General features: G+C 45.6%; 1 protein-coding gene across 2 annotated transcripts in view; it reads right to left on the bottom strand.

The window, feature by feature from the left end:
* SEH1L (SEH1 like nucleoporin) overlaps positions 1–25,333 on the bottom strand; it is a 29,876-nt gene extending 4,543 nt beyond the window's left edge. For both annotated transcript variants that reach the window (XM_038746214.1, XM_038746215.1), the window contains exons 1-7: positions 25,219–25,333; positions 20,044–20,094; positions 13,161–13,307; positions 8,724–8,935; positions 6,138–6,236; positions 1,524–1,664; positions 95–252 (exon numbers count right to left, since the gene is read on the bottom strand). In XM_038746214.1, the coding sequence (XP_038602142.1) occupies positions 95–252; positions 1,524–1,664; positions 6,138–6,236; positions 8,724–8,935; positions 13,161–13,307; positions 20,044–20,094; positions 25,219–25,329 (919 nt within the window). In that variant the 5' untranslated portion in view covers positions 25,330–25,333. The remainder of the gene's footprint in view (positions 1–94; positions 253–1,523; positions 1,665–6,137; positions 6,237–8,723; positions 8,936–13,160; positions 13,308–20,043; positions 20,095–25,218) is intronic.
* Positions 25,334–25,581: the final 248 nt, after the last annotated feature.

Below are 25,581 nucleotides of genomic sequence, written 5' to 3'. Positions count from 1 at the left end.
GAATTGATTTCAGGTTTTAAATTCAAGTGGAAGCTGAGAAATCAAAATGAAATATAGCAATGACCCCCTCTTCTGCCCCTCAGTGAACTCTTACCTTTCCATAATCTTACACACCCATCATCCCCAGATGAGGCGAGCACTGTACCCGTTATATTCCAGCTTACTCGCCAGACCTGAGAGTTGTGATTATCAAACTGAGCCACTAAATAAATCTCAAATTTTGTAGGTCCACCAGAGGAAGTCAGTTCTTTCCTGTAAATGACAAAAAAAAAAAAAAAAAGGTTTTCAAGCACTGTACAAAGAGATGTCAGAAAATGAGGAAAAAAACCCAACCCAACCTTATGACATACTATGTCTACGATTCTTGAAATATCTGCAATATCCTGTTTGCTCGCTTTAAACCGAGAGCCCCATGTGGGACAGGGACTGTGTGCAATCTGTTTATCTATCCTGAGGCTTAGAATAATAATGTTGGTATTTGAAGTATGTGACACATCATAATAAAAATAAATACATAAACCTGTTCCAGAGGAGTTCCCAAATGACCTCGTGTAGTCCTCCTACCAGGTAATTAATGGCTTTCTCCAGCACCTGATATCTCATGAATTCTGCCAGCTTGATTAACCCCAGCTCTGAGACTCCCATTATAAAACATAAACATAAATTTTTCAACGTCATGTGACAAGTCACGACAGAGGATCTTGAGCTCAACCATCACCTGTTTCTGTGAGCACATCACAGTCACATTTTGTCACGTAAGTCGCCTACCTTTGAAAATGATCCTACGAGGTTTCCGAGCCAGCACAAATCCTAGGAACCATGTTCAGAAGGCACTTGTTCAGAAAGCTACGCTCTAGGCCTTTGTGGGACAGGGTATGAGTCTGATCTGACTGTATTTCACCTGCCCCAGTGCTTAGCAAATACCACAATTACTTTGATTATTACTAGAAGATCGAAAAGACGTAATTCCTCCTCTTGATGTGATACACTGTAATGCTCTTGATGCGCAGGCAAGCACAGACATGAGTGAAAGTTAGGCATGTTTCTCTGAGAATGTGCCCAACAATTGGAAGTTTAAGGAAAAAAACAGCTTGGTGTGGTTGACCAGCAAGCGATTAATCAGAGATCTCTAAAGCAAAAGGGCAAAATTCTTAGATCGATGATCAGACCCATTATTTGAAAAAGTCAAGTTTATCTAGCTGAAAAAAAAAAATTGAATAAGCAAACGAAAACTAAGTAAACCCATGCCCAAGCTAGCCAAAATTAACTTTTTTAGTCATTCAAATTTTCACTGATCTGAAATGACCTTATTTCCAATTAACAGGACTACACAGCTTTCTACTGAACCGTTTTCAATAAGAATTAAAATGATCTCAAACAACAAAGGACTATCTTATGGGATATGAGGAGCAAGAAGACCTGAGGAAAAGCGAGAAAAGGCACAAAAAGGAAGAGGGAAGGTGAGAACCAAGAACAGAAATTAAGAAGGGGCTTTTATAAGGAGGAGTTGTTTAAAAGCTCACCTTACTGGTTTTAGAGTGAAAATTCTTACATCTTTGGTTGCTACCGCTAAAATATGAAAAGATCTTCCCAGGTTTGGAGCAAATGCAATGTCATGTACAGGATCAGTGACTGTCATAAGCGTTTCTGCCTTTGCGTATTTTCTGAATAGAAAAATCAGATTGCTGTACATTAGTAACTCATGAAAATAAAATTCGCAACATACATTTTACTCTACAACAAAGCTACCATTTTCATTGTGTATCATTTCAGACAGTATTTCATCTCCAGATAACCAACCGGGCTACAGCACATTTTATGAAAAAGCTGGAACTCAGATGCTTGAGTCACATGACTAAAATGCTCTGAACAGTAAGTAAATATATTAAAATCCGATTACCCAAAATCTGGTTTTTAAAAAACATCCACTGAAAAGATACAGCTCATCCTTATTGCAAAGCATCTCAAGGAAAGTTTTCCAGGAAGTTCACTAATAAATATATGGCTATGTTAAAGTTAGGAGAGCAAGCAAATTAGGGAAAAGTCCGTAAAAATTGAAAATCTATTACAAAAAAAACACGTCTGGGTGCTATTAAATGATTGCAGAGTTGTTTAAAAATCTGCAAGTGTTCAAACTTCTCAACTGGGGTGGACAATTACATTTACTGTACTTTTGGACCAACAGATGAGCCTTGGTCCTGAGGACCAGAACCCTGAGCAATGTGGCTCCGTGGAAAAGAGCCCGGGCTTTGGAGTCAGAAGTCGCGGGTTCAAATCCCGGCTCTGCCACTTGTCAGCTGTGACACTTTGGGCAAGTCACTTCACTTCTCTGTGCCTCAGTTCCCTCACCTGTAAAATGAGGATGAAGACTGTGAGCCCCCCGTGGGACAACCTGATCACCTTGTAACCTCCCCAGCGCTTAGAACAGTGCTTTGCACATAGTAAGCGCTTAATAAATGCCATCATTATTATTATTATGCACAGCACCATTAAATAATAAACAATAATGGCACTTTGTTAAGTGATTACTATGTGCAAAGCACTGTTCTAAGTGCTGGGGAAGATACAAGGTGATCAGGTTGTCCTGCGTGGGGCTAACAGTTTTAATCCCCATTTTAACGAATGAGGTAACTGAGGCACAGAGAAGTCAAGTGACTTGCCCAGAGTCACACAGCTGACAATTGGCAGAGCCGGGATTTGAACCCATGACCTCTGACTCCCAAGCCCGGGCTCTTTCCATTGAGCCACGCTGCTTCTCTTTCCCACTCAGTCTCGTTCCTGTCGGTCATGTTTCTGTTGGGGGCAACGAATAAAAGGGCAACCCATCTCCCGGGGTTCATCATCATCAATCGTATTCATTGAGCGCTTACTGTGTGCAGAGCACTGTACTAAGCGCTTGGGAAGTACAAATTAGCACTTGGGAAGTACAAATTAGCACTTGGGAAGTACAAATTAGTGCTTGGGAAGTACAAATTAAGCCTTGTTCTGTTACAGGGCCCAATCGGGGCCCAAGTGGCCACAGCCTCATGTCAATGCTGTGGTTTACCACAGTGTGGCTAGATGATCAATCTTAATTAGCTCAGGTGTGACTAAATTAGTGTAATAATCTAGGAATTCAATTTGTTCCTCAGGTGTGTAGGGGAAAAAGGAAGGTGTAGGCTCAAGATTGTGCAAGGAAAATGCTGGGTAAACACACTTCCCAGCTGAGCCTCCTTTTTTGAGCAGCTCGTTTAGGAGGAGCATTGTGGCCTAGTGGATAGATCACAGAATCAATCAATCAATCGTATTTACTGAGCACTTACTGTGTGCAGAGCACTGTACTAAGCGCTTGGGAAGTACAAGTCGGCAACACACAGAGATAGTCAATCAATCAATTGTATTTATTGAGCGCTTACTGTGTGCAGAGCACTGTACTAAGTGCTTGGGAAGTACAAGCCGGCAACAGCGGGCTCACAGTCTAGAAGGGGGAGACAGAGAACAAAACCAAACATACTAACAAAATAAAATAGATATGTACAAGTAAAATAAATAGAGTAATAAATATGTACAAACATACATAAACATACAAACACAGAAGGACCTGGCTGCTAATCCCAGCTCCGCCGCTTGTCTTCTGTGTGACCTTGGGCAAATCATTTCACTTCTCTGTGCCTCAGTAACCTCATCTGTAAAATGGGGATGTGAGCCCCATGTGAGACAGGGACTGTGTCCAACCTGATTAGCTTGTATCTACCCCAACGCTTAGAACAGCACCTGGCACAGAGTGCTTAACAAATACCATAGACAAACAAAACTTGGGTGATCCTGCACGAAGCCACAGCACCTGTGCGTAGAGCAAGGCGAATCCTACAAAATATTCCAGGGAAGTGAATTTAGGTTTACCAACAGTTCGGGGGCGGAGGAGATGTCCGCCTAGATACTTCGGGCAAGCTCAGTGGAAAGAGCCCGGGCTTTGGAGTCAGAGGTCAGGGGTTCAAATCCTGGCTCTGCCAGTTAGCTGTGTGACTTTGGGCAAGTCACTTAACTTCTCTAGGCCTCATTTACCTCCTCTGTAAAATGGGGGAATAAGACTGTGAGCCCCCCTTGGGACAAACTGATCACCCTGTAACCTCCCCAGCGCTTAGAACAGTGCTTTGCACATAGTAAGCGCTTAATAAATGCCATTATTATTATTATTATTAGAACCGATTTAAATGAATCTCAGGATACTTGAGGGTCCACAGTTCCACAGTGGAGCCTCCATCACACCCGCCTTATATGCACGGTCCCGGTTTCCAATCTCAGTCAAAACAAGGATTATCCTTTTAAGTGGGATTTATGTTTGGTTTTGTTCTCTGTCTCCCCCTTTTAGACTGTGAGCCCACTGTTGGGTAGGGACTGTCTCTATGTGTTGTCAATTTGTACTTCCCAAGCGCTTAGTACAGTGCTCTGCACATAGTAAGCACTCAATAAATACGATTGATTGATTGATTGATGTGGGATTTCCCCAGGAAGGCTTCGCGACTGGTCTCCTGCTCTACTATTCTATCGCTTCCTAATCAAAGGCAAATAACTTCCTGAACATTTCCTGGGACTTTAAAAAGCAAAGTTACAGGAATGGAATATTTTAGCTGTCTGAATACGTTTATAAAAGCTATTAGTCGTACAAATGTTACACCAACATTTGTAACAATTGTAATCGTGTAATTATAATTATACAATTATAATCATGCAGTCGTGTAACAACTATAATAATCACAAAGAGCAACATGGCCCAGTGGATAGGGCACGGGACTGGGAGTTGGGAGACCTGGGTTTGAATCTCCACTCAGCTGTGCCTCAGGTGTCCCATCTGAAAATGGGGTTAAAGTGTCTGTCCAGAAGCTCTGAGTCCCAACTGGGGTGGGGACCGTGTCCGTTATGCTTTACTGCATTTACTCCAATGCTTAGTACATAATAAACGCTTAAAGAACACAATTAGCATTGTTATTCATGATCACTATTGACAGATATAGCACTCATTCCAAAATTATTATTATTACTGTATTTCTAAGGTGTTTATTATGTGTCAAGCACTGCTTTAAGCATGAGGGTAGATAATAATAATAATAATGATGGCATCTGTTAAGCGCTTACTATGTGCCAAACACTGTCCTAAGCGCTGGAATGGATACAAGAAAATTAGGTTGTCCCACGGGGGTCTCACAGTCTTAATCACCATTTTCCAGATGAGGAAACTGAGGCACAGAGAAGTTAAGTGACTTGCCCAAAGTCACACAGCTGACAAGTAGATGCAAGCCTGAGCAGGGTGGGAACCGTCCCTGCCCCACACAAAGCTCACAGTCTTAAGAGGGAGGGAGAACAGGTACTGAATCCCCATTTTACACCGGAGACAACTGAGGCCCAGAGACGTTAAAAGACTTTCGCAACATCACCAAGGAGGCAACTGGGATTAGAATCCAGGTCCTCTGACTCTCAGGCCTGTGCTCTTTCCACTAGGCCAAGCTGCTCCCCTTATCCTTGGACACTATCAATTATCCAAATTTTCTGTTAGCTGATAAAATTGAAATAACTAGTGATCAGGGTCTCTGATGGTGGGGTCTAGGACACCTTAATTGAAACCCACCCCCACCAGCAGCAGCAAGAGAGCCAGGCCATCCTGACCCCTCTGTTATCCAGACATTTAGCTATCTGAAATAGACTGATCCCCAACATTTTCAACAGCTGAGAGTTTGTACCTGCTAGGTACAAGACATTTTATTAGGACCTATGCTATCTTGTTTAGGTTGCCATGTGCTAACATGTGCTTTTCCCTCAGCCACACTAGGACCATACTTCCTCCAACACGTCGGTGCAACAGGGAAATCAAGTTATCACTTTGGCCTCAAGGTAATATCTTCCACCGTATTTATGTCAGTTACTTGCATACTACCACTTACCTGCATATAGTGGGTTGAAAGGTGATGAAAATGAGATATACGGGTATAACTATACGTGTATATATAGGTATGACTACCTTCTCACAGTTCTGAAAGCAACCCAAATGTTGTTCTGTTCAATGGGAATTCGCACGGCTGACTTTTTGCAGAAATGCAGCATATTAGTGACTTAAGAAACCAGTATGTGTTACTGCTTTCCCGTTTGCGCCGCCAGCTTACCTGGTGTTCTCGTTATACTCGTAGATCTGAACCTTAGCTGTGACGTTTGGACTATTATCATCGCTTCCTACAGCTATCATGGGAGAATGAGCACGAGAACTAGAAATGAAAAAAGAGACAAAGGACTTCAGAAAAGAGCTGGGATTCATCCATTCCTACTCCAGTGGGCGGAATACAATTTCCATGCTGTCAAAACTGGGCCTGGCTGGCTCCGTCCCTGGTCTTTCTTTCTTTCACTATTTCTTCAGCCTGTGATATCGGGCCCAAAACCAAATCCCGCAAGCTTCAGACAGGCTCAGACAAACCTCTTCTCTTTTACACTGTGCACAGTCAGATTAAATTATAAGACGGAAGACAAAAGGGGACTAAATGCACTTCAAAATGTTCATGCTTTTGGTTGACCCCCTGCTGAATTAAGTCAGTGAAAGATAAACCGTGATATGAAAACACGCAAGTCTCCATTTCCCTACCAAGGAAGTGCTTTACCACTGCTGCTTCTTGAGTCCAGGACTATATTGCCGCACAGCCAGGGCTACCCAGCAGTAATTTAAAATGATCTACTTTCTTTTTATCCTGCTGGCCCTAAAGAACAAACGAATCTTAAAAAAAAAAATATCCCAACCTCACAAAACAAGGATCTAATGACACGGAAACACTCATTTATTACACTCAGTTCTTCCACAGCAAGTGCTTTATTATGTTACTGCGATTAGGAAGGTTTAATCCAGTGCTTAGAACAGTGCTTTGCACATAGTAAGCGCTTAATAAGTGCTATTATTATTATTATTTAGGGAACATTCTCCTGGCAATGAGGGTCTCTCTGGAAAGAAGGCAATGTCATCTTTCTAAGAAATCATTGTGTTCAAGCACATGGTGGCTGCCAGTCAGACGCACGTAGAATAGCGTGATTCTTATTTCAAGTTAAGTTCCTCAAGAAACCCACAAATTATATTAAAACTTGGATATATTTACTGCAGTTTTGCACAGGGTTGCCCTCAAATAAAGACCAAAACACCAGGCTAAAAAAAAATAGACACTATTCCACAAACTCCATCTTGACATTTGTTGAAATCGGGGAAAAAGAGAAAGTTTAGTTGTTTTTAATCATTTGTTGAAATCGGGGAAAAAGAGAAAGGTTAGTTGTTTTTAATAATGCTGCTTTTTTTAAATAAAATGTTTTTGTTTTAAAAAATTGTGGATTGGACTTTATTTTCTTCAGGGGCACAGACCTTCAGCTCTACGAGATTACACGGAACCAACTTCTTCAACCTAAAACAAATCACATTTTAGTTGGTCTGCCCTCACAACTCCTGAACCTTCATTTACAGGCCCTTCAAATGGAGGGGAAAGTCAATCACAATTAGTTATACCTGCTTGAGAATCAGACAGAGGGAGGTGAAATGACTCATCCAACCAGTCAATCAATGGTATTTATTGAGCCCTGACTGTGTGCAGGGCATTGTACCAAGTGCTTGGGAGAGTATAATACAATAGAACTGGCAGACACAATCCCTGCCCACAAAGACTTTACAGCCTACAGGGCAGCTCTCTCTTTCAGAGCCACTTTTCCTAAATTTCTTCACCGGAAACTCCACCCATCCCTTTCTACCTAAAATAATATCGAGGGAAATGTGAAAGATTGCATGTGAGGTGCTTCGAATTTTTCAGAAGGAAAGTAAAATAAAAACCCCACGGCATTATTTCTATTTCTACAAATCCTGTTTTCTTAATGGTATATAACAATATAATTCTTCAGAAAACAAGCAATCACAACCAAAACTAAAAGATAACATGCAGGAACAAGAGTATAAACAGACGATAAGGGGGAAGTTCACACTATGCTCAATAATTAATAACCATATCATATGGCATTCAGGTAACTTTTAATACTTCAAAACTCATCTTAGTTGTAAACATTTTTATGTGTGTCTCCCCCATTAAAGGGAAAGTTCCTTGTGGGCAGGGAACATGCCACTTCTTTATTCTGTAGCTTCCAAAGTCCTTGTTCACTACATTGCACCAAGTGGACACTCAAACCCTGAAGATCAGAATTAGATCCACCGTTTTAGAAAGTTATTGAAAACGAATGGAAAAGGTTCTCCACTTAATTTATATGTAGCATTACCTCAGTAGCTTTTTTTAAAGAAATGGCATAACAGTTAATGAGAGTTTAGAATGTGGGTGTTTATGGACAGATTCATGCAGTTCTAAAACATGGGTTGATGACAAAGCCCTTGCTAAGGAATAATCATGTTATAACATGTACACCTGGCATGGCACTTCCCTTCTGACATCTTACCAAATTCTAACCAGACATACATGATTGTGGTTGGAATCCGTAATAGTTCACTGTCCCCTCAAAATGGGGAGTGAAAAATTACCCTACAGAACAAATGAGTTCATCAGCTATTTAACATAAATGCAAGGTTCCTGTAATTCAGTTACACAAAAATTAAAAGGTCCACATTTAAAATTTTCTGGGATTTAAGAACACCCACATTAAAGAGAAATCATCAGATCCTTTAAGAAAGAAATCACTGATTTTCTCTACCGTACTCATCTTAAAATATTTGGTAGACGCCTTACCTAGAAGGGTTCCAAGAAATACAGCTGCAGCTTAGTTTACAGGAAATTTCATGCTGCAAGGACCACTGACTGAGATTCATAACATCAGGAGCCTCGTATATTCTCACTACACCATCTGCTGAACAGGTGGCTAACATGAGACCCATATGCTTGGGGGCAAATTTCACATCGGTGACTGACGTCCGGCTATCCACTAACGTGGTCCTTTTAACCTGAAAGAGAGAGAGATGGCTGTTGCAGTGAACTAGTGAGCTGCAATTATTTTCCATTACGATATCAGGGAAGGTCATCGTCTTCCTACCCAACATCTAGCCATTGCCTCCTGGGGCTCCTGTCATTTCCAAATCAATCAACAGAAGTATTTACTGAGTGCTTACTGTGTACTAAGTAATACAACAGGGTTGGCAGGCACATTCCCTGCCCACAATGCGGTTAGTTTAGAGGGGGAGACAGGCATTAATGTACATAAATTACGGATATGCATATAAATGCGTTGGGGCTGAGGGTAGGGTGAATATTGAGCGCTTAAAGGGTACAGATCCAAGTGCACAGATGGCGCAGAAGGGAAGTGGAGTCGGGGAAAAGAGAGCTTAATCGGGGAATAAGGTAAGAGGAGGCAAGGCAGCTGAGTGCTTTAAAGCCCAGGGCAAGGAGCTTCTATTTTATGTAGTCATCATCATCATCATCATCAATCGTATTTATTGAGCGCTTACTATGTGCAGAGCACTGTACTAAGCGCTTGGGAAGTACAAATTGGCAACATATAGACACAGCCCCTACCCAACAGTTGGCTCACAGTCTAAAAGGGGGAGACGTTCTTCAGGAGTGGTTAGACGGGCACTGTGTGGCTCTTTAAAAATAAAAAACAGACCTACGGACTGGAGTCGGGAGAAAAAAGAAAGCAGGAAGGTCCAGTGAGGAGGCAGATGCAATAGTCAAGGCCAGTTGGATAAGTGCTCGGATCAGCGTAGTAGCAGTATGGATGGAAAGGAAGGGGAGAATTTCAGCGATGTTGTGATGGCAGAACTGACAGGATTCAGTGACAGGTGAATACGTGGGTCGTATGAGTAGAGGATAATGCCAAGGTTATGGGCTTCAGATACAGAAGATAGTGGCAGTGCTTACATTATATTCTTACATTACAGGTGGCTTTATCACCGTATCAAAATAATCAAAGACGTTATACTACATACTAAAATACTGTATCAAAATAATCAAAGAGGTTATACTACATATTAAAATATCTACTTTCATTTTAAAGCCAATGTGGGTGCACTAAAGACCATGATAATTTGGTTGTAATAAGGTCAAGGATGCACAGGTTAAAATTTAGGCCCATCCAATATCAACGCTGTATAGCTTACCTAACAGCAGCAAAACTGAGTGGTCAAAACATTAGGGCCTGGATCATTTCAGTAAATAGTCTAAGATAAAGTGTTAGTTTAAAAAAAGAGCTGTGGTCTCTTAGTATAACCAAATCCAAAGCTCCAAGAAAAAGGAACCTTTCTTCATCGGGTTTAGGTGAACGGAAGCCAATAAACATTAATCAGTATGTTCCTCATCTAGAAGGAAAGTTCCTTGAGATCAGAGTCTGTGACTTTGTATTCAGTAACTCTGGCACAGTATGCGCTCAGTATCTTATAAGGAATAGATTTTTCAACTGAGTTCAGTATTAAAATATTGAATACTTAAATCTTTATTATTTATTAAAGTATTAAAATCTTTACTACTATCTTAAAGAACTGCTTTCTAGGGCCTAAGACTCCTCCCCACTAAGAAGGTTGGTGCTTTGGGAAGAGCCTTAATTCTTTTTCAGGTCAAAAATCGCAGTTGGACCTGATCCGCCGGCAGCCCGCGGCCCAAGCCAACCGTCCCTGCTGCTCCAGACTGGAGTCAGTCAATGGTATTTACTGAGCGCTTACTGTGTGCAAAGCACTGTACTAAATGCTCAGGAGAGTACCCTAGAACAATAAAAAGCAGCATGGCCTAGTAGATAAAAATCAGGCCCGGGAGTCGGAAGGACCTGGTTTCAACTGCCGGCTCTACCATGTGTCTGCTGTGTGTCCTTGGGCAAGTCGCTTAACTTTCCTGTGCCTCAGTTACCTCATCTGTAAAATGGGGATGAAGACTTGTGAGCACTATGTGGGACAGGGACTGTGCCCAACCCGATTAGCTTGTATCTACCCCAGCGCTTAGAATGGTGCTGGGCATACAGTAAGCGCTTAATAAATACCACCATTAAGAATAAACATTCATTCATTCAATCATATTTATTGAGCGCTTACTGTGTTCAGAGCACTGTACTAAGCGCTGCCTCCAGGCCCCTCTGCACTAAGTCCCAGATGCCAGATCCCAACTGTGGGGCAGCGGGCCGGCTTCGAGGGGAGAAGGATCGGCCTTGACTGTTTCTCTCTCCCCTCCGGCTTCCTTTCTGCCTCTGGTCAGCGGCCTCCCGGGGAAGATCATCTGGGTTAATGTGGGCCTTGGGGTGTCTTTTAGATATGTGTTTAACTCTCTGCACCTCTATTATCTTCTCTACCGGTCCCCTCTCCCTACCTTTCCTGCCGCTTTCTCCCTGCCCAAACTCTGTCCCTACATACATGGAAGCTCCACCCACTATTGTTTTATTTCACAATTATGTATTAGGTTGCTAACCGTTTTCAGCTTTTTAAAAAACGTAGCCTGCATATGCTTAAGTGAGCTACCCAAAGGAACAAGTTTGGCATGCCTGATAAGTGAAATGAAGTCCCCGACTCTAGTCTTTTAGACCGTGAGCCCACTGTTGGGTAGGGACTGTCTCTATATGTTGCCAACTTGTACTTCCCAAGGGCTCAGTACAGTGCTCTGCACACAGTAAGCGCTCAATAAATATGATTGATTGATTGATTGATTGATAGTCCCGGCTCTGCTAGTTCCCTTCTGTGGGACCTTGGGCAAACAAATCACTTCACTTCTCTGTGCTTTGGTTTCCATATCTTTAAAATGGGGATGAAAAATCCCCTTTTCTCTCTCCTTATACTGTAAGCCTCACATAGGAGAGGGACTGTGTCCAATCTGATTACTCTGTATCCACTCTAGTGCTTTTATAAAATGGTATGTCATATGCTTACTATGTGCCAAACATTGTTGTAAGTGCTGGGCTAGACGCAAGTTAAATAGGGTGGACACAGTCCCTGTCCCGCATAGGGCTCACAGTTTAGGAGGGAGAACAGGTATTTAATTCCCATTTTACAGCTGAAGGAACTGAGGCCCAGAGAAGTTAAGTGATTTGCCCAAGGTCACAGAGCAGGCACTTGGCTGAGCCGGGATTAGAGAGAAGCAGCGTGGCTCAGTGGAAAGAGCACGGGCTTTGGAGTCAGAGGTCATGGGTTCGAATCCCAACTCTGCCACATGTCTGCTGGGTGACGTTGGGCAAGTCACTTAACTTCTCCAAGCCTCAGTTACCTCATCTGTAAAATGGGGATTAAGACTGTCAGCCCCACATGGGACAATTTGATCACCATGTATCCCCCCCCAGCCTTAGAACAGTGCTCTGCACATAGTAAGCGCTTAACAAATGTCATAAAAAAAAAAAACCCAGGTCTTCTGACTCCTAGGCTTGTGCTCCTTCAGCTAGGCCATGCTGCTTCTCTACTGCTTGGCACATAGTAAGTTCTTACTAAGTGTCACCATCATCACCGACATTATTACACCGAGGCAAGATACTAAGCTATCCCCCGGGATCTGAAAAAATTAACCCTCCCCACAAAATGACTAACTTTCTACCATAGAATAATGTTAGCAATTAGGAGAATTGGGCCCATCATACCATCACATCAACAATGGACGGCAAAGGACTAGAAGTATAACGTAAGGCATTCATTTTGAGCAGCATATGCCCTTTTCGACATATGGCAACGATGTAATTCTAACCTGTAATAATCAGTATTAAATTTGACGAACAAATGGGGGGGGGGGGTAGGGGGGAGAAGGAGAGGGTAACTGCATATAAGCTCCTGGAGAGTTACCCATTTCCATCAGATTAACTGCTATTGCCCCCAAACTCAAACACGGAGTTGGCTATCCCTGCTCCGTTGATTCCCTTCTCTGTCCTCCCATCCTCTTTACAACCTACACACTTTGCAACCTCCTGGCTCTTGAATCCCCCCACCCACCCAATTACCTTACGTTCCTGGCAGCTCCATTCTTTGGCAGGGCCCACAAGGATTGCTATCTCCATTAACACAGTTAAATCTCCATTAACACATTAACAGAGCCTGCAAAACGCAGACTGTCCCGGGATCCAGGAGAGCGATGGATAAGTTCTCGGTAAGACGTTTCCAAAAAGATAAGCCTACACAAGGAAACCCTCTACCAATGTAGAACTCAAATCTACCCAAAAGAGTGATAGAAACCCTGGGATATATGCGTCGAAGCAGACAAGAGCTCCAGCCTCACCCAGTGACTCTGTCCTCGGAGTTTATCGTTTGACTCTCCCACTATTTCTTCCCATACTGCTGCGGTTCTGTCAAAAGAACAGGAAGCCAGAACCTGGCCAAATTCAGGATGGGCCCAGGTTACACGCCAGACAGATCCGCTGTGTGTCTAAAGAAAGAAAAAAAAAAAAAGAAACAAACGTTGTCCCGAACCAGAGACCAAACTTACTTTTCTCCAGAAATTACTCCTCAAAAACACCTTTTTTCGCCTTGGGAAAGGGGAAGAAATATCGGTCAAAAATAAGAATATAAAATGAAAAGAAGAAAAGTGTGCAACATTTTTAACCACTGGAAGATCCTGTAGCTCTAATGATTTCAAGAGTTAAGGACGGATGTAGGCTAGAAACACTGCCTTTTCCTTCATTTTATAAGCACATGCTACAAGAGCCCAGGATTCAATTCTGCCCAAATTGTAGGGCTTTAAACCTCTGCTTCTGGATTTTTAACCGACCTTACCAATAAGCCCAAATAATTCATCAGTCCACCCCTGCTTTTGCCTGCCAACCATACATAGGTATGGTTCATCTAAATCATTCGTTTTGTGCCACTTGTCTGCTGTACGGCCTTGGGTAAGTTACTTCACTTCTCTGTGCCTCAGTTACTATCTGAAAAATGGAGATTAAGACTGTGAGCCCTTTGGAGGTCAGGAACTGCGTCCCAATTTGCTTGTATCTACGCCACTGCTTGGTACAGTGCCTGGCACATAGTAAGCCCTTAACAAATACCATAATTATTATTTTGCGCAGGTTGGTAACTGGCTAAACCAGTGGAAGGCCACACGGTGATCTGGTTCGAACTGAAGAAGGGCCTACCTAGAGTGACAATTAAGAGACCAATCATCATCATCATCAATTGTATGTACTGAGCGCTTACTGTGTGCAGAGCACTGTACTAAGCGCTTGGGAAGTACAAGTTGGCAACATATAGAGACAGTCCCTACCCAACAGCGGGCTCACAGTCTAAAAGGGGGAGACAGAGAACAAAACCAAACATACTAACAAAATAAAATAAATAGAATAGATAGGTACAAGTAAAATAAATAAATAAATAGAGTAATAAATATGTACAAACATATATACATGTATACAGGTGCCCTCTCTCTCTCTCTCCCTCCCTCCCTCCCTCCCCTGTGGTCCCCGCCAGCTTCACACTCTCCCCGTGGAAGCTCTCCGTGGGCGGGGAATCAATCAATCATCATCATCATCATCATCAATCGTATTTATTGAGCGCTTATTATGTGCACAGCACTGTACTAAGCGCTTGGGAAGTACAAATTGGCAACATATAGAGACAGTCCCTACCCAACAGTGGGCTCACAGTCTAAAAGGGGGAGACAGAGAACAAAACCAAACAACAAGGCTCAGTGGAAAGAGCACGGGCTTGGCAGTCAAAGGTCATGGGTTCAAATCCCAGCTCCGCCACTTGTCAGCTGTGTGACCTTGGGCAAGTCACTTAACTTCTCTGGGCCTCGGTTCCCTCATCTGTAAAATGGGGGTTAAGACTGTGAGCCCCACGTGGGATAACCTGATCACCTTGTATCCTCCCCAAGATTTAAAAAGTGCTTTGCACATAGTAAGTGCTTAACACACACCATCATTTATACCATAAACTGCACAAAAAGAGTACAAGAAAAAGACCCAGAAAGCAGACTTTGGTTTGGGGTTTCCTGGGGACGTGAGAGGAGGAGGAGCAGCAGCAGTAGCCCACCGGCACTGGGCCACCCGGGAGAGGGACACGGTCGCCCACCGGGCCACGGCGGGGCTCCGACCGCCCGGGTCACACCGTGGTGGAGAGGACTGACCCAGCTACACCCCATGGTCTTGGTCCTCATGATGGTATCTGTTAAGTGCTTAGTATATGCCGGCACTGTACTAAGCGCTGGGGTGGATACAAGCTAATCAGGTTACATACGATCCCTGTCGCATATGGGGCTCACAGTCTCATTTGAGAAGCAGCATGGCGCAGCGGATAGCGCGCGGGCCCGGCAGCCAGAAGGTCGTGGGTTCTAATCCCGGCTCCGCCACTTGTCTGCTGTGTGACCTTAGGCAAGTCACTTCACGTCTCTGGGCTTCAGTTACCTCATCTGTGAAACGAGGCTTGAGACTGTGAGCCCCATGTGGAACAGGGACTGTGTCCAACGCAATTTGCTCGTATCCACCCCAGTGCCTAGAACGGTGCATGACACATAGCAAGCGCTTAACAAACACCATGATTATTTTTATGAATCCCCACTTTACGGGTGAGGCAACTAAAGCACAGAAGTGCAGACGTGCCCGAGGTCACACAGTATTCATTCATTCATTCAATCATATTGATTGAGCGCTTACTGGGTGCAGAGCGCTGTACTAAGCACTTGGGAAGTACAAGTTGGCAACATATAGAGATGGTCCCTACCCAACAGTGGGCTCACAGTCTAGAAGGGGGAGACAGAGAACAAAACATATTAACAGAATAAAATGAATAGAACAAATATTAACAAGTAGAATAAATATAGTAATAAATACAAACATATATACAGGTGCTGTGGGACAGTAGACAAGAGGCGGAGCTGGGTTTAGAAGCCAAGGTCTTCTAACACCCAGGACCGCGCTCTATCCATGCTAACCGCCAAGCCCCGCGCTGACCTCCCAGGAGCTATTCGAGTCTGCTTTCTCCTCGAAGGAAATCTTCCCCACTACTTAACATACTGATCTACACACAGTTGGGGCTGAATAAATACCGTGAACCAGTTGACCGAGTGGAAAACAAAGTTTCTGAAAGGCAGGAATGCGCCTTACCTAGACTGTGCTCTCCCAAGCTTTTAGTATGGCGTTTTGGGCTCGGATAAATACCATTAATTGGTTGAGAGACAAAAAACGTTTCTGGGAGAAGGGGAGTAGACGGTTGGGCTTGGAAGACGGAGCTGGTAGGTCAGGGAGACAGAGCAGAGCGGAATATTAGGATAGGATGGCGGAACATTCCCCTTTCTCCCTTATCCACCGCTCCCCTTCTGCTGCCCTAATCCCCCTGTCCCAATCCCTTCTTAATAATAATAATAATAATAATAGTGGCATTTATTAAGCGCTTACTATGTGCAAAGCACTGTTCTAAGCGCTGGGGAGGTGACAAGGTGATCAGGTTGTCCCACGGGGGGCTCACAGTCTTAGTCCCCATTTTACAGATGAGGTAACTGAGGCCCAGAGAAGTTAAGTGACTTGCCCAAAGTCACACAGCTGGCAATTGGCGGAGCTGGGGTTTGAACCCATGACCTCTGACTCCAAAGCCCACGCTCTTTTCTTTTACTTCCTACTTCCAAGTTCCCCAGACATTCCACCTTCCTCATCTACCTTCTAACCCACTCCACCCTATCATCAATCGTATTTATTGAGCTTACTGTGCACAGGGCGCTGTACTAAGCGCTTGGGAGAGTATAACAGAGTTGGTAGATACATTCCCTTCCCACAATGAGCTGTCAATCTAGGGGATTTTACCAAACCCATCTCCCCGGTCTAAGAACTCCACTCTTCTTGGCTTTGCTGGGCATCAATCAATCAATCAATCGTATTTATTGAGCGCTTACTGTGTGCAGAGCACTGCACTAAGCACTTGGGAAGTACAAGTTGGCAACATACAGAGACGGTCCGTACCCAACAGCGGGCTCACAGTCTAGTCCAGTCATCCTCCTAGAAGCAGCGAAGGACGAGGATGAGAAGCAGCGTGGTCTAGTGGAAAGACCTGCGAGTCGGAGGATCTGGGTTCTAATCTTGGCTCCACCACTTGCCTTGTCTGCTGGGTGACCTTGGGCAAATGATTTAAGCTCCCCGTGTCTCCGTTTCCTCATCTGTAAAATGGGGAGGCAATACCTGGTCATCTTCCTACTTAGACTGTGCGCCCATTAGTGGGACAGGGACTGTGTCCAATCTGATTAATTTGTACCTACCCTAACAGTTCTTGGCACCGAGAAAGCGTTTATCAAATACCAAAGCTATTAGTATTTATTGAGTGCTTACTGTGTGCAAGGCAGTCAATCAATCGTATTTATTGAGCGCTTACTGAGTGCAGAGCACTGTACTAAGCGCTTGGGAAGTACAAGTTGGCAACATATAGAGACGGTCCCTACCCCACAGTGGGCTCACACTCTGCTAAGTACCTGGGAGAATATAACATGACAATGTGACAGACACATTCCCTGCCACAACCAACTCTGACGTAAGAATAGCTTACATTTACAGTCTTCACAAACACAGGGGATCAAGTCAATTGTTACCAGGTCATCATTTCACCTAGAAATGTATTTCCCTGATGCTAAAAAGTTGCTAACACACATCGGACAGACTTTTTCCCTCTCCTCCTCCCCATCCCCCACGCCCTCCCTCCTTCCCCTCCCCACTGCACCCGTATATACGTTTGTACAGATTTATTACTCTATTTATTTTACTTGTACATATTTACTATTCTATTTATTTTGTTAATGATGTGCATCTAGCTTTACTTCTATTTATTCTGATGACCTGACACCGGTCCACATGTTTGGCTTTGTTGTCTGTCTCCCCCTTCTAGACTGTGAGCCCGTTGTTGGGTAGGAACCGTCTCTATATGTTGCCAACTTGTACTTCCCAAGCGCTTAGTCCAGTGCCCTGCACACAGTAAGCGCTCAACAAATACGACTGAATGAATGAATAAATTAATCAGAACAGGTGAATGATTGCAGGCCACCTGCTAGGGAACAGCAGGGCAGATCAGAGCACCGGTCCGGGAATCAGAGGATGTGGATTCTAATCCCGGCTCTGTCACCTTGGGCAAGTTCCTTCACTTCTCTGTGCCTCAGTTACCTCATCTGTGAAATGGGGATTAAGACTGGGAGCCCCATGGGAGACAGGGACTGTGTCATTAGCTTGTCTCTACACCAGTGGTTAGAACAGTGTTTGGCACGTAACAAATGCTGAACAAATACCAGTTATTATCTGCCCTCTGCTGCCATTTCTGCCTGCCGGAGCTCCTTCCTGACTGCAAGCGGGCTACAATTAGAACCAGCTTAGTAGCTTTTACCCACCCCAGGGCCTTGTGGCTTCCCAGCAGGGCACAACTAACATCCACTGTTGGAAGGGAGTCATCATCATCAATCGTATTTATTGAGCGCTTACTATGTGCATATGCTCTGCACACAGTAAGCGCTCAATAAATACGATTGATGATGTGCAGAGCACTGTACTAAGTGCTTGGGAGGTACAAATTGGCAACATATAGAGACAGTCCCTACCCAACAGTGGGCTCACAGTCTAAAAGGGGAAGACAGAGAACAAAACCAAACATACTAACAAAATAAAATAGAATAGATATGTACAAGTAAAATAAATAAATAGAGTAATAATAAACAAATAAATAGAGTCAAGTTGGAGTCAATGCTCAGAGTGAGCCCCTAAGCCCCACTAGCACCGTGTCTGGCTCCCACCCCCTTACTTGGGCTTTTGAATACTTCAGATAATGTCAGTTTATTCTCCTGATGGAAAAGTAAAAATACACCTGCTTATAAACTCCTCTGCTGCCCACTTCATCCTCCCAATAGTTTGTTTAGGGCTTTTACAAGATAAGGTATGGTAAGATCTATGTGAACCCATTGTTGGGTAAGGACCGTTTCTATATGTTGCCAACTTGTACTTCCCAAGCGCTTAGTACAGTGCTCTGCATACAGTAAGCACTCAATAAATACGACTGAATGAAGGCATCCTTCCCCAAATACAAAGAAATGCAAAAAACACAGTGCTTATTCAAAAATGTCCCCACATTTTTGCAACCAAAATGAGAGAGGCTATCACATGCGGGAAATTAAGCTTAGTAATAAGGGAGCAAAAGTTAAAAGAGAAGGCAAAAAAAGGATCTAGTAAGGTAAGAGGGCAGTTAAAGCTCTCTAACTTCTACTGCATTCTCCAAATAGGCTCTTGAACTATCCTCTTGAACTATATGTTGCCAACTTGTACTTTCCAAGCGCTTACTACAGTGCTCTGCACACAGTAAGCGCTCAATAAATACGACTGATTGATTGATCCTCACTTCCATCCTCCTCTTCCTAGCCAGGAGTTCCCAGGCTCAATGAAGAAATTCCCTGGGCCCAACCCTCCCCGTTATGTAGCCCGACGAACCCGATTCCCTGCCACTACTTATTTTATTAGTGATGTGTATATATATATATCTATAATTCTATTTATTTGATGCTATTGATGCCTGTCTACTTGTTTTGGTTTGTTGTCTGCCTCCCACCTTCTAGATTGTGAGCCCATGTTGGGAACTGTCTCTATTTCCAAGTGCTTAGTACAGTGCTCTGCACACAGTAATCGCTCAATAAATATGATTGAATGAATGAAATCCTTCTCAAAAATAAGGGGAAGGGAATTATGTCACTGAACAGGGTAATGGAAAAAGACACCATGCATGCTCACATGGTGCACTGCTTTCCAATAATCAATCATCCAACTATTTTTCAATGGTATTTGTTATGCACTTACTATGTGTCAAGCACTGCTCTAAGCACCGGGGTGGTTACGAGTGAATTACGTTGGACACGGTTCCTACCCCACAAGGGGCTGGCAGCTTAAGTCGGCGGGAGAACGGGTAAACCGAGGCCCAGAGAGGTGAAGTGACTTGCCCAAGGTGACACAGCAAGCTTTTGGCAGGGCCAGAATTAGAACCCAGGTCCTCCAACTCCCAGGCCCATGCTCTTTCCATCAGGCAAAACTGCTTCTCTCATTCACCGGGCGCTTACTGCGTGCAGAGTAAAAATAATTAAAACGAAAAAACGAAATTAAGGAGGACTATCCGAAACACTAAGTTATTTCAGGAACAGGTCTGGAAAAGTGAATAATACTTACTTTCCAGCTAGCAGTACAGTGCCAGTCTCCACTTTCGCTTTTGTCCCAGACCTGTGAGAAAATTACAAGAAACTCTGATGCTCTTACTTCACCGGAATCTTTCATGCACCGTGCCAGAGGTCAAGCAAAACATAAAATCTCCATCGTCACAATTCAAGAATACCCACACTTTATACAATACGTCTGCTTCCACATTACGCTTTCAACCAAGAAATAAATCCTACAGAAATAAATTACAGGACTGGAAAATATGAAAATATCCGATCAGAATTTCACAAGGAGCTTAGAGTCTCGGGGGGGCGGAGGCAGATATTAAATTACATAGAGGGGAAATGGCAAAGAATAAGGATATGTAATGTAAATAAATGCTGCAGCGCTGAGGGTGGGGTGAACATTAAGTACACGGCCACACAGAAGGGAGACCGATAGACGAAATGCGCTTTGCACATAGTAAGCGCTTAACAAATGCCATTATTATTATTTATTAAATGCTGGATTCCTCTGGAAGGCCTCTTGGAAGAGATGTGAGTTTAGGTGGGTTTTGAAGGTGGGGAGAACAGTGTGGTCTGTTAAGAGTTCCTGTTTGATGAGGATGTGAATGGGAAACCACTGACATTAACAAGTCTGGGGGCTATCTTCTACTGGCTCTCTTTATCTCTAAGAATGGAGCCTACCCAGCTTTTTTTTATAAAAAAAAACTATATTTGTTATGGTTTTACTGTGTGCCAAGCACTGTTCTATGCCCTGGGGTAGATACAAGCTAATTAGGCTGGACACAATCCGTGTCCCACACAGGACTCTCATTCTTAATCCTATAAGGTTGGACCAGTCTGATTTAGAGAAGCAGTATGGCTCAATGGAAAGGGCGTGGGTTTGAGAGTCAGGGGTTCAAATCCCAGCTCTGCCAACTGTCAGCTGTGTGACTTTGGGCAAGTCACTTCACTTCTCTGTGCCTCAGTTACCTCATCTGTAAAATGGGGATGAAGACCGAGTCCCATGTGGGATGATCTGATCACCTCGTGTCCTCCCCGGCGCTTACAACAGTGCTTTGCGTAGAGTAAGTGCTTAACAAATGCCATCATCATCATCAGTCGTATTTATTGAGCGCTTACTGTGTGCAGAGCACTGTACTAAGCGCTTGGGAAGTACAAATTGGCAACATATAGAGACAGTCCCTGCCCAACAGTGGGCTCACAGTCTAAAAGTCATCATCATTTGACGACTACCCTTACTGTCCACAGAGTCTTCCATTTTAAGGCAGTAGAGAATCGCAGAGAAGCCCGTTAGATCGCCATCACTTATCTCCTTCCACATTCCTAGATCTTCTATCAGGAGTATGATGAAAATATAACAGTAATATTTTTAAGTATGCCTCTATATCAGTGAATATATCACCTGTATATATGTTTGTAGATATTTATTACTCTATTTATTTATTTATTTTACTTGTACATATCTATTCTATTTATTTTATTTTGTTAGTACGTTTGGTTTTGTCCTCTGTCTCCCCCTTTTAGACTGTGAGCCCACTGTTGGGCAGGGACTGTCTCTATACGTTGCCAACTTGTACTTCCCAAGTGCTTAGTACAGTGCTCTGCACATAATAAGCGCTCAATACGACTGATGATGATACGTTGCCAACTTGTACTTCCCAAGCGCTTAGTACAGTGCTCTGCACACAGTAAGTGCTCAATAAATACGATTGATTGATTGATTGAAAAAATATAAAGCCCAACCTGAGTTAGGCCCAGAATTTTCAAGCCATTCAGGGTTCCACCAGTAATAATAATGACTTTTGGGGTATTTGCTAAGCATTCACTCTGCACCAGGCACTGTCACAAGCACTGGGATGGGTAAATGCAAACTGGGTTGGACACAGTCCCTGTCCCGTTTTACAGACGAGGGAACTGAGGCACAGAAGTTAAAAGGCCTGCCCGAGATCACACGGCGAACAAGTGACAAAGCCAGGATTAGAACCCAGGTCCTAAGGACTCCTTGTCCTGTGCTCTATTCACTAGGTCACCTTGGCTCAAATCAAGTCCCCAAAGCAGCCCTGACAGTGCTAAATCCAGCAAAGTAGCTGGGGGAGTTGTGAATTCATTAAATCATATTTATTGAGCGCTTACTGCATGCGGAGCACTGTACTAAGCGCTTGGTGACTTGGAACTGTCAGGGCTGCAAAATCTTCATTGGATCTTCTCTCTAAGAAGTTCTGAAATACCCAATAAGAGATGAAGGGAATCCAACACCATTTTTTTGCAGACATTCAGCTGGTCTTGTCTTTTTGCCCATCAACAAAAAAGACCAAGATAGAGCAGTTCAATTCATAGTGTGCAATAACTGTGGAAGGGGACCGAAAAGCGGGACAAGAAAGGGGCCTCTGCTTTTCTTTTGGATGCAATCTTGTTTGTAAAATTTTTAATCATAAAATACATATCTGGGTCTTCATTCCACATAGACATGACCCAACCAGAGTTATTTAGGATTAGGAAAATGTGCTTTTCTGTTTCTAATCTTTGTCACGTGTGTGTGTGTGTGTGTGTGTGTGTGTGTGTGTATATGCTCTCTAATCAAAAGACAAGACAAGACAATGAAGTGATATGGAGAAACTCTTCTATTCTGGTATAAGATCTTCCGAGACTGGAAAAGCCCATGCTGGAGAATGGGTTTTAACATGGTTTTCGGGGGACCGATTGGGGAAGGAGACAGGAGAAGAGTTGGTCTGACCTCTGGCCTCTTTGCGTAAGATGGGAGGTTGAATTTTATCTTGTCTGGACTGGGGCTGAGGCAGGGGAAAGAGGGCAGAGGGAGAGAGGGAGGGAAAGAGGGGTACTTGTTTTGATGTCTGTCTTCCCCCTTCTAGACTGTCAGGCCAGTGTGGGCAGGGATTGTCTCTGTTGCTGAACTGTACTTTCCAAGTGCTTAGTACAGTGCTCTGCGCACATTAAGTGCTCGATAAATACAGTTGAATAAATGGAAAAGGAGGGAGGGAGAAGGGGGGAACGGGGGAGAAGAGGGGAAGGGGGAGGAGAAGGGGAAGGGGGGAGAAGAGGGGAAGGGGGAGAAGAGGGGAAGGGGGAGGAGAAGGGAAGGGGGGAGGAGATGGGGGAAAGAGGGGAGGAGACGGGGGAAAGAGGAGGGGGGGAGAGGGAAGAGGGGAGGAGACGGTTGGGGCTCACCCTGGGCTTCAAGGCTGTCCATCACCTCACCCCCTCCCACCTCACCTCCCTTCTCTCCTTTTTCTCTCCTTTTAGACTGTGAGCCCACTGTTGGGTAGGGACTGTCTCTATATGTTGCCAACTTGTACTTCCCAAGCGCTTAGTACAGTGCTTTGCACACAGTAAGCGCTCAATAAATACGATTGATTGATTTTACAGCCCACCCGGCTCCCTCCGCTCCTCTGCCGCTAACCTCCTCACCGTGCCACGTTCTCGCCTGTCCCGCCATCGACCCCCGGCCCACGTCCTCCCCCGGGGCCTGGAATGCCCTCCCTCTGCCCCTCCGCCAAGCTAGCTCTCTTCCTCCCTTCAAGGCCCTGCTGAGAGCTCACCTCCTCCAGGAGGCCTTCCCACACTCAGCCCCCTCCTTCCTCTCCCCCTCGTCCCCTCTCCATCCCCCCCATCTTACCTCCTTCCCTTCCCCACAGCACCTGTATATATGTATATATGTCTGTACATATTTATTACTCTATTTATTTTACTTGTACATACCTATTCTATTTATGTTTTTAGTATGTTTGGTTTTGTTGTCTGTCTCCCCCTTCTAGACTGTGAGCCCGCTGTTGGGTAGGGACTGTCTCTATCTGTTGCCATCTTGTCCTTCCCAAGCGCTTAGTCCAGTGCTCTGCACACAGTAAGCTCTCAATAAATACGATTGATTGATTGGGGGGAAAAGAGAGGAGGAGATGGGGGAAAAGAGAGGAGGAGACGGGGAAAGAGGGAAGGGGGAAAGAGGGGAGGAGAGAGGGGGAAAGGGGAGGAGGAGAGAGGGGGGAAAGGGGGAGGAGGAGAGGGGGGAAAGGGGGGAGGAGAGGGGGGAAAGGGGGGAGGAGAGGGGGGAAAGAGGGGAGGAGGAGAGAGGGGGAAAGAGGGGAGGAGGAGAGAGGGGAGGAGGAGAGAGGGGGAAAGAGGGGTGGAGGAGAGAGGGGGAAAGGGGGGGAGAGAGAGGGGGAGAGAGAGGGGAGAGAGAGGGGAGAGAGAGGGGAGGAGAGAGAGGGGGAAAGAGGGGAGGAGAGGGGGGAAAGAGGGGGGAAGGAGAGAGGGGGAAGGGGGGGAGAGGGGGAGAGAGGGGAGGAGAGGGAGGGGGAGAGAGGGGAGGAGAGGGAGGGGGAGGGGGAGAGAGGGGAGGAGAGGGAGGGGGAGAGAGGGGGAAAGAGGGGAGGGGAAAGGGGGAAAGAAGGGAGGAGAGGGGGTGGAGGGGTGGGAAAGGGGAGGGGGAGAGAAGGGAAGGGGGAAGGGGGGAAGAGGGGGGAAAAGAGGGGAGGGGGAGAGGGGAGAAGAGAGGGGGAGAGGGGGCAGAGAGGGGGAAGGGGGGAAAGAGGGGAGGAGAGACGGGGAAAGAGGGGAGGAGAAAGGGGAGGAGGAGAGGGGGGAAAGGGGGAAAGAAGGGAGGAGAGGGGGTTGGGAAAGGGGAGGGGGAGAGAGGGGAAGGGGGAAGGGGAGGGGGGGGGAAGAGGGGTGGAGGAGAGAGGAGGAGAGAGGGGGAGAGAGGGGGAGAGAGGGGGGAATAGAGGGGAGAAGATGGGGGAAAGAGGGGAGGGAGAGAGGGGGAGAGAGGGAGGGGAGAGAGGGGAGAGAGGGGAGGAGAGGAGAGAGAGAGAGGGGAAAGAGGGGAGGAGAGATGGGGAAAGGGGGGAGGGAGAGGGGGTGGAGGAGAGAGGGGGGAGGAGGGGGGGAAGAGGGGAAAGAGGGGAGAAGATGGGGGGAAAGGGGAGGAGAGAGGGGGAGCGGTGGGAAAGGGGAGGGGGGGAAAGAGGGTGGCGCCTTCCTTCCCCCCGGGGAACGCGAGGCCTTAGCGTCAAACGCGGCTCTCGGCGGGGCCGCCGCCGCCGCCAGCGCGCAGGCGCGGGGACCGACCGACCGACACACACACACACACAGACAGACAGACACACACACACACACACACACACACACCCCGCCGCCCCGGATCCCTCCCCCGTCGGGCGTGTCCCACCTTGACGCTCTGGTCGCTGGAGCAGGTGGCCATCCTCCGGCCGTGGAAGTCGAAGGACACATCGTGGATGAGGTCCTTGTGCTCCGCCGCGATGCTGCGCGCCACGAACATGGCCCGGCCGACGGAGGGAGGGGGGGAGGGAGGGAGGGAGGGAACGGCCGGACGGACGGGCGGGCGGAGGGAGGGAGGGGCCGCGGGCGGGGAACGGCCGCGCCTCCCCGCACCTGCGCACCACGGCCCCTCGCTCGGCACGGCCGGGCGTGCGTGCGTGCGTCACGGAGGGCGCGCGCGACTACGTCATCGCGTTAGCCACGCTGGGCCTGCTCCCCGTTTGGGGCGCCCCCTAGCGGAGCCCCGTCCGCC

Source organism: Tachyglossus aculeatus, chromosome 5 (assembly GCF_015852505.1).
Source record: "Tachyglossus aculeatus isolate mTacAcu1 chromosome 5, mTacAcu1.pri, whole genome shotgun sequence".
Lineage (NCBI taxonomy): Eukaryota > Metazoa > Chordata > Mammalia > Monotremata > Tachyglossidae > Tachyglossus > Tachyglossus aculeatus.
Note: the sequence above shows the minus strand (reverse complement) of the source record. Positions and strands in the feature narration are given on the sequence as shown.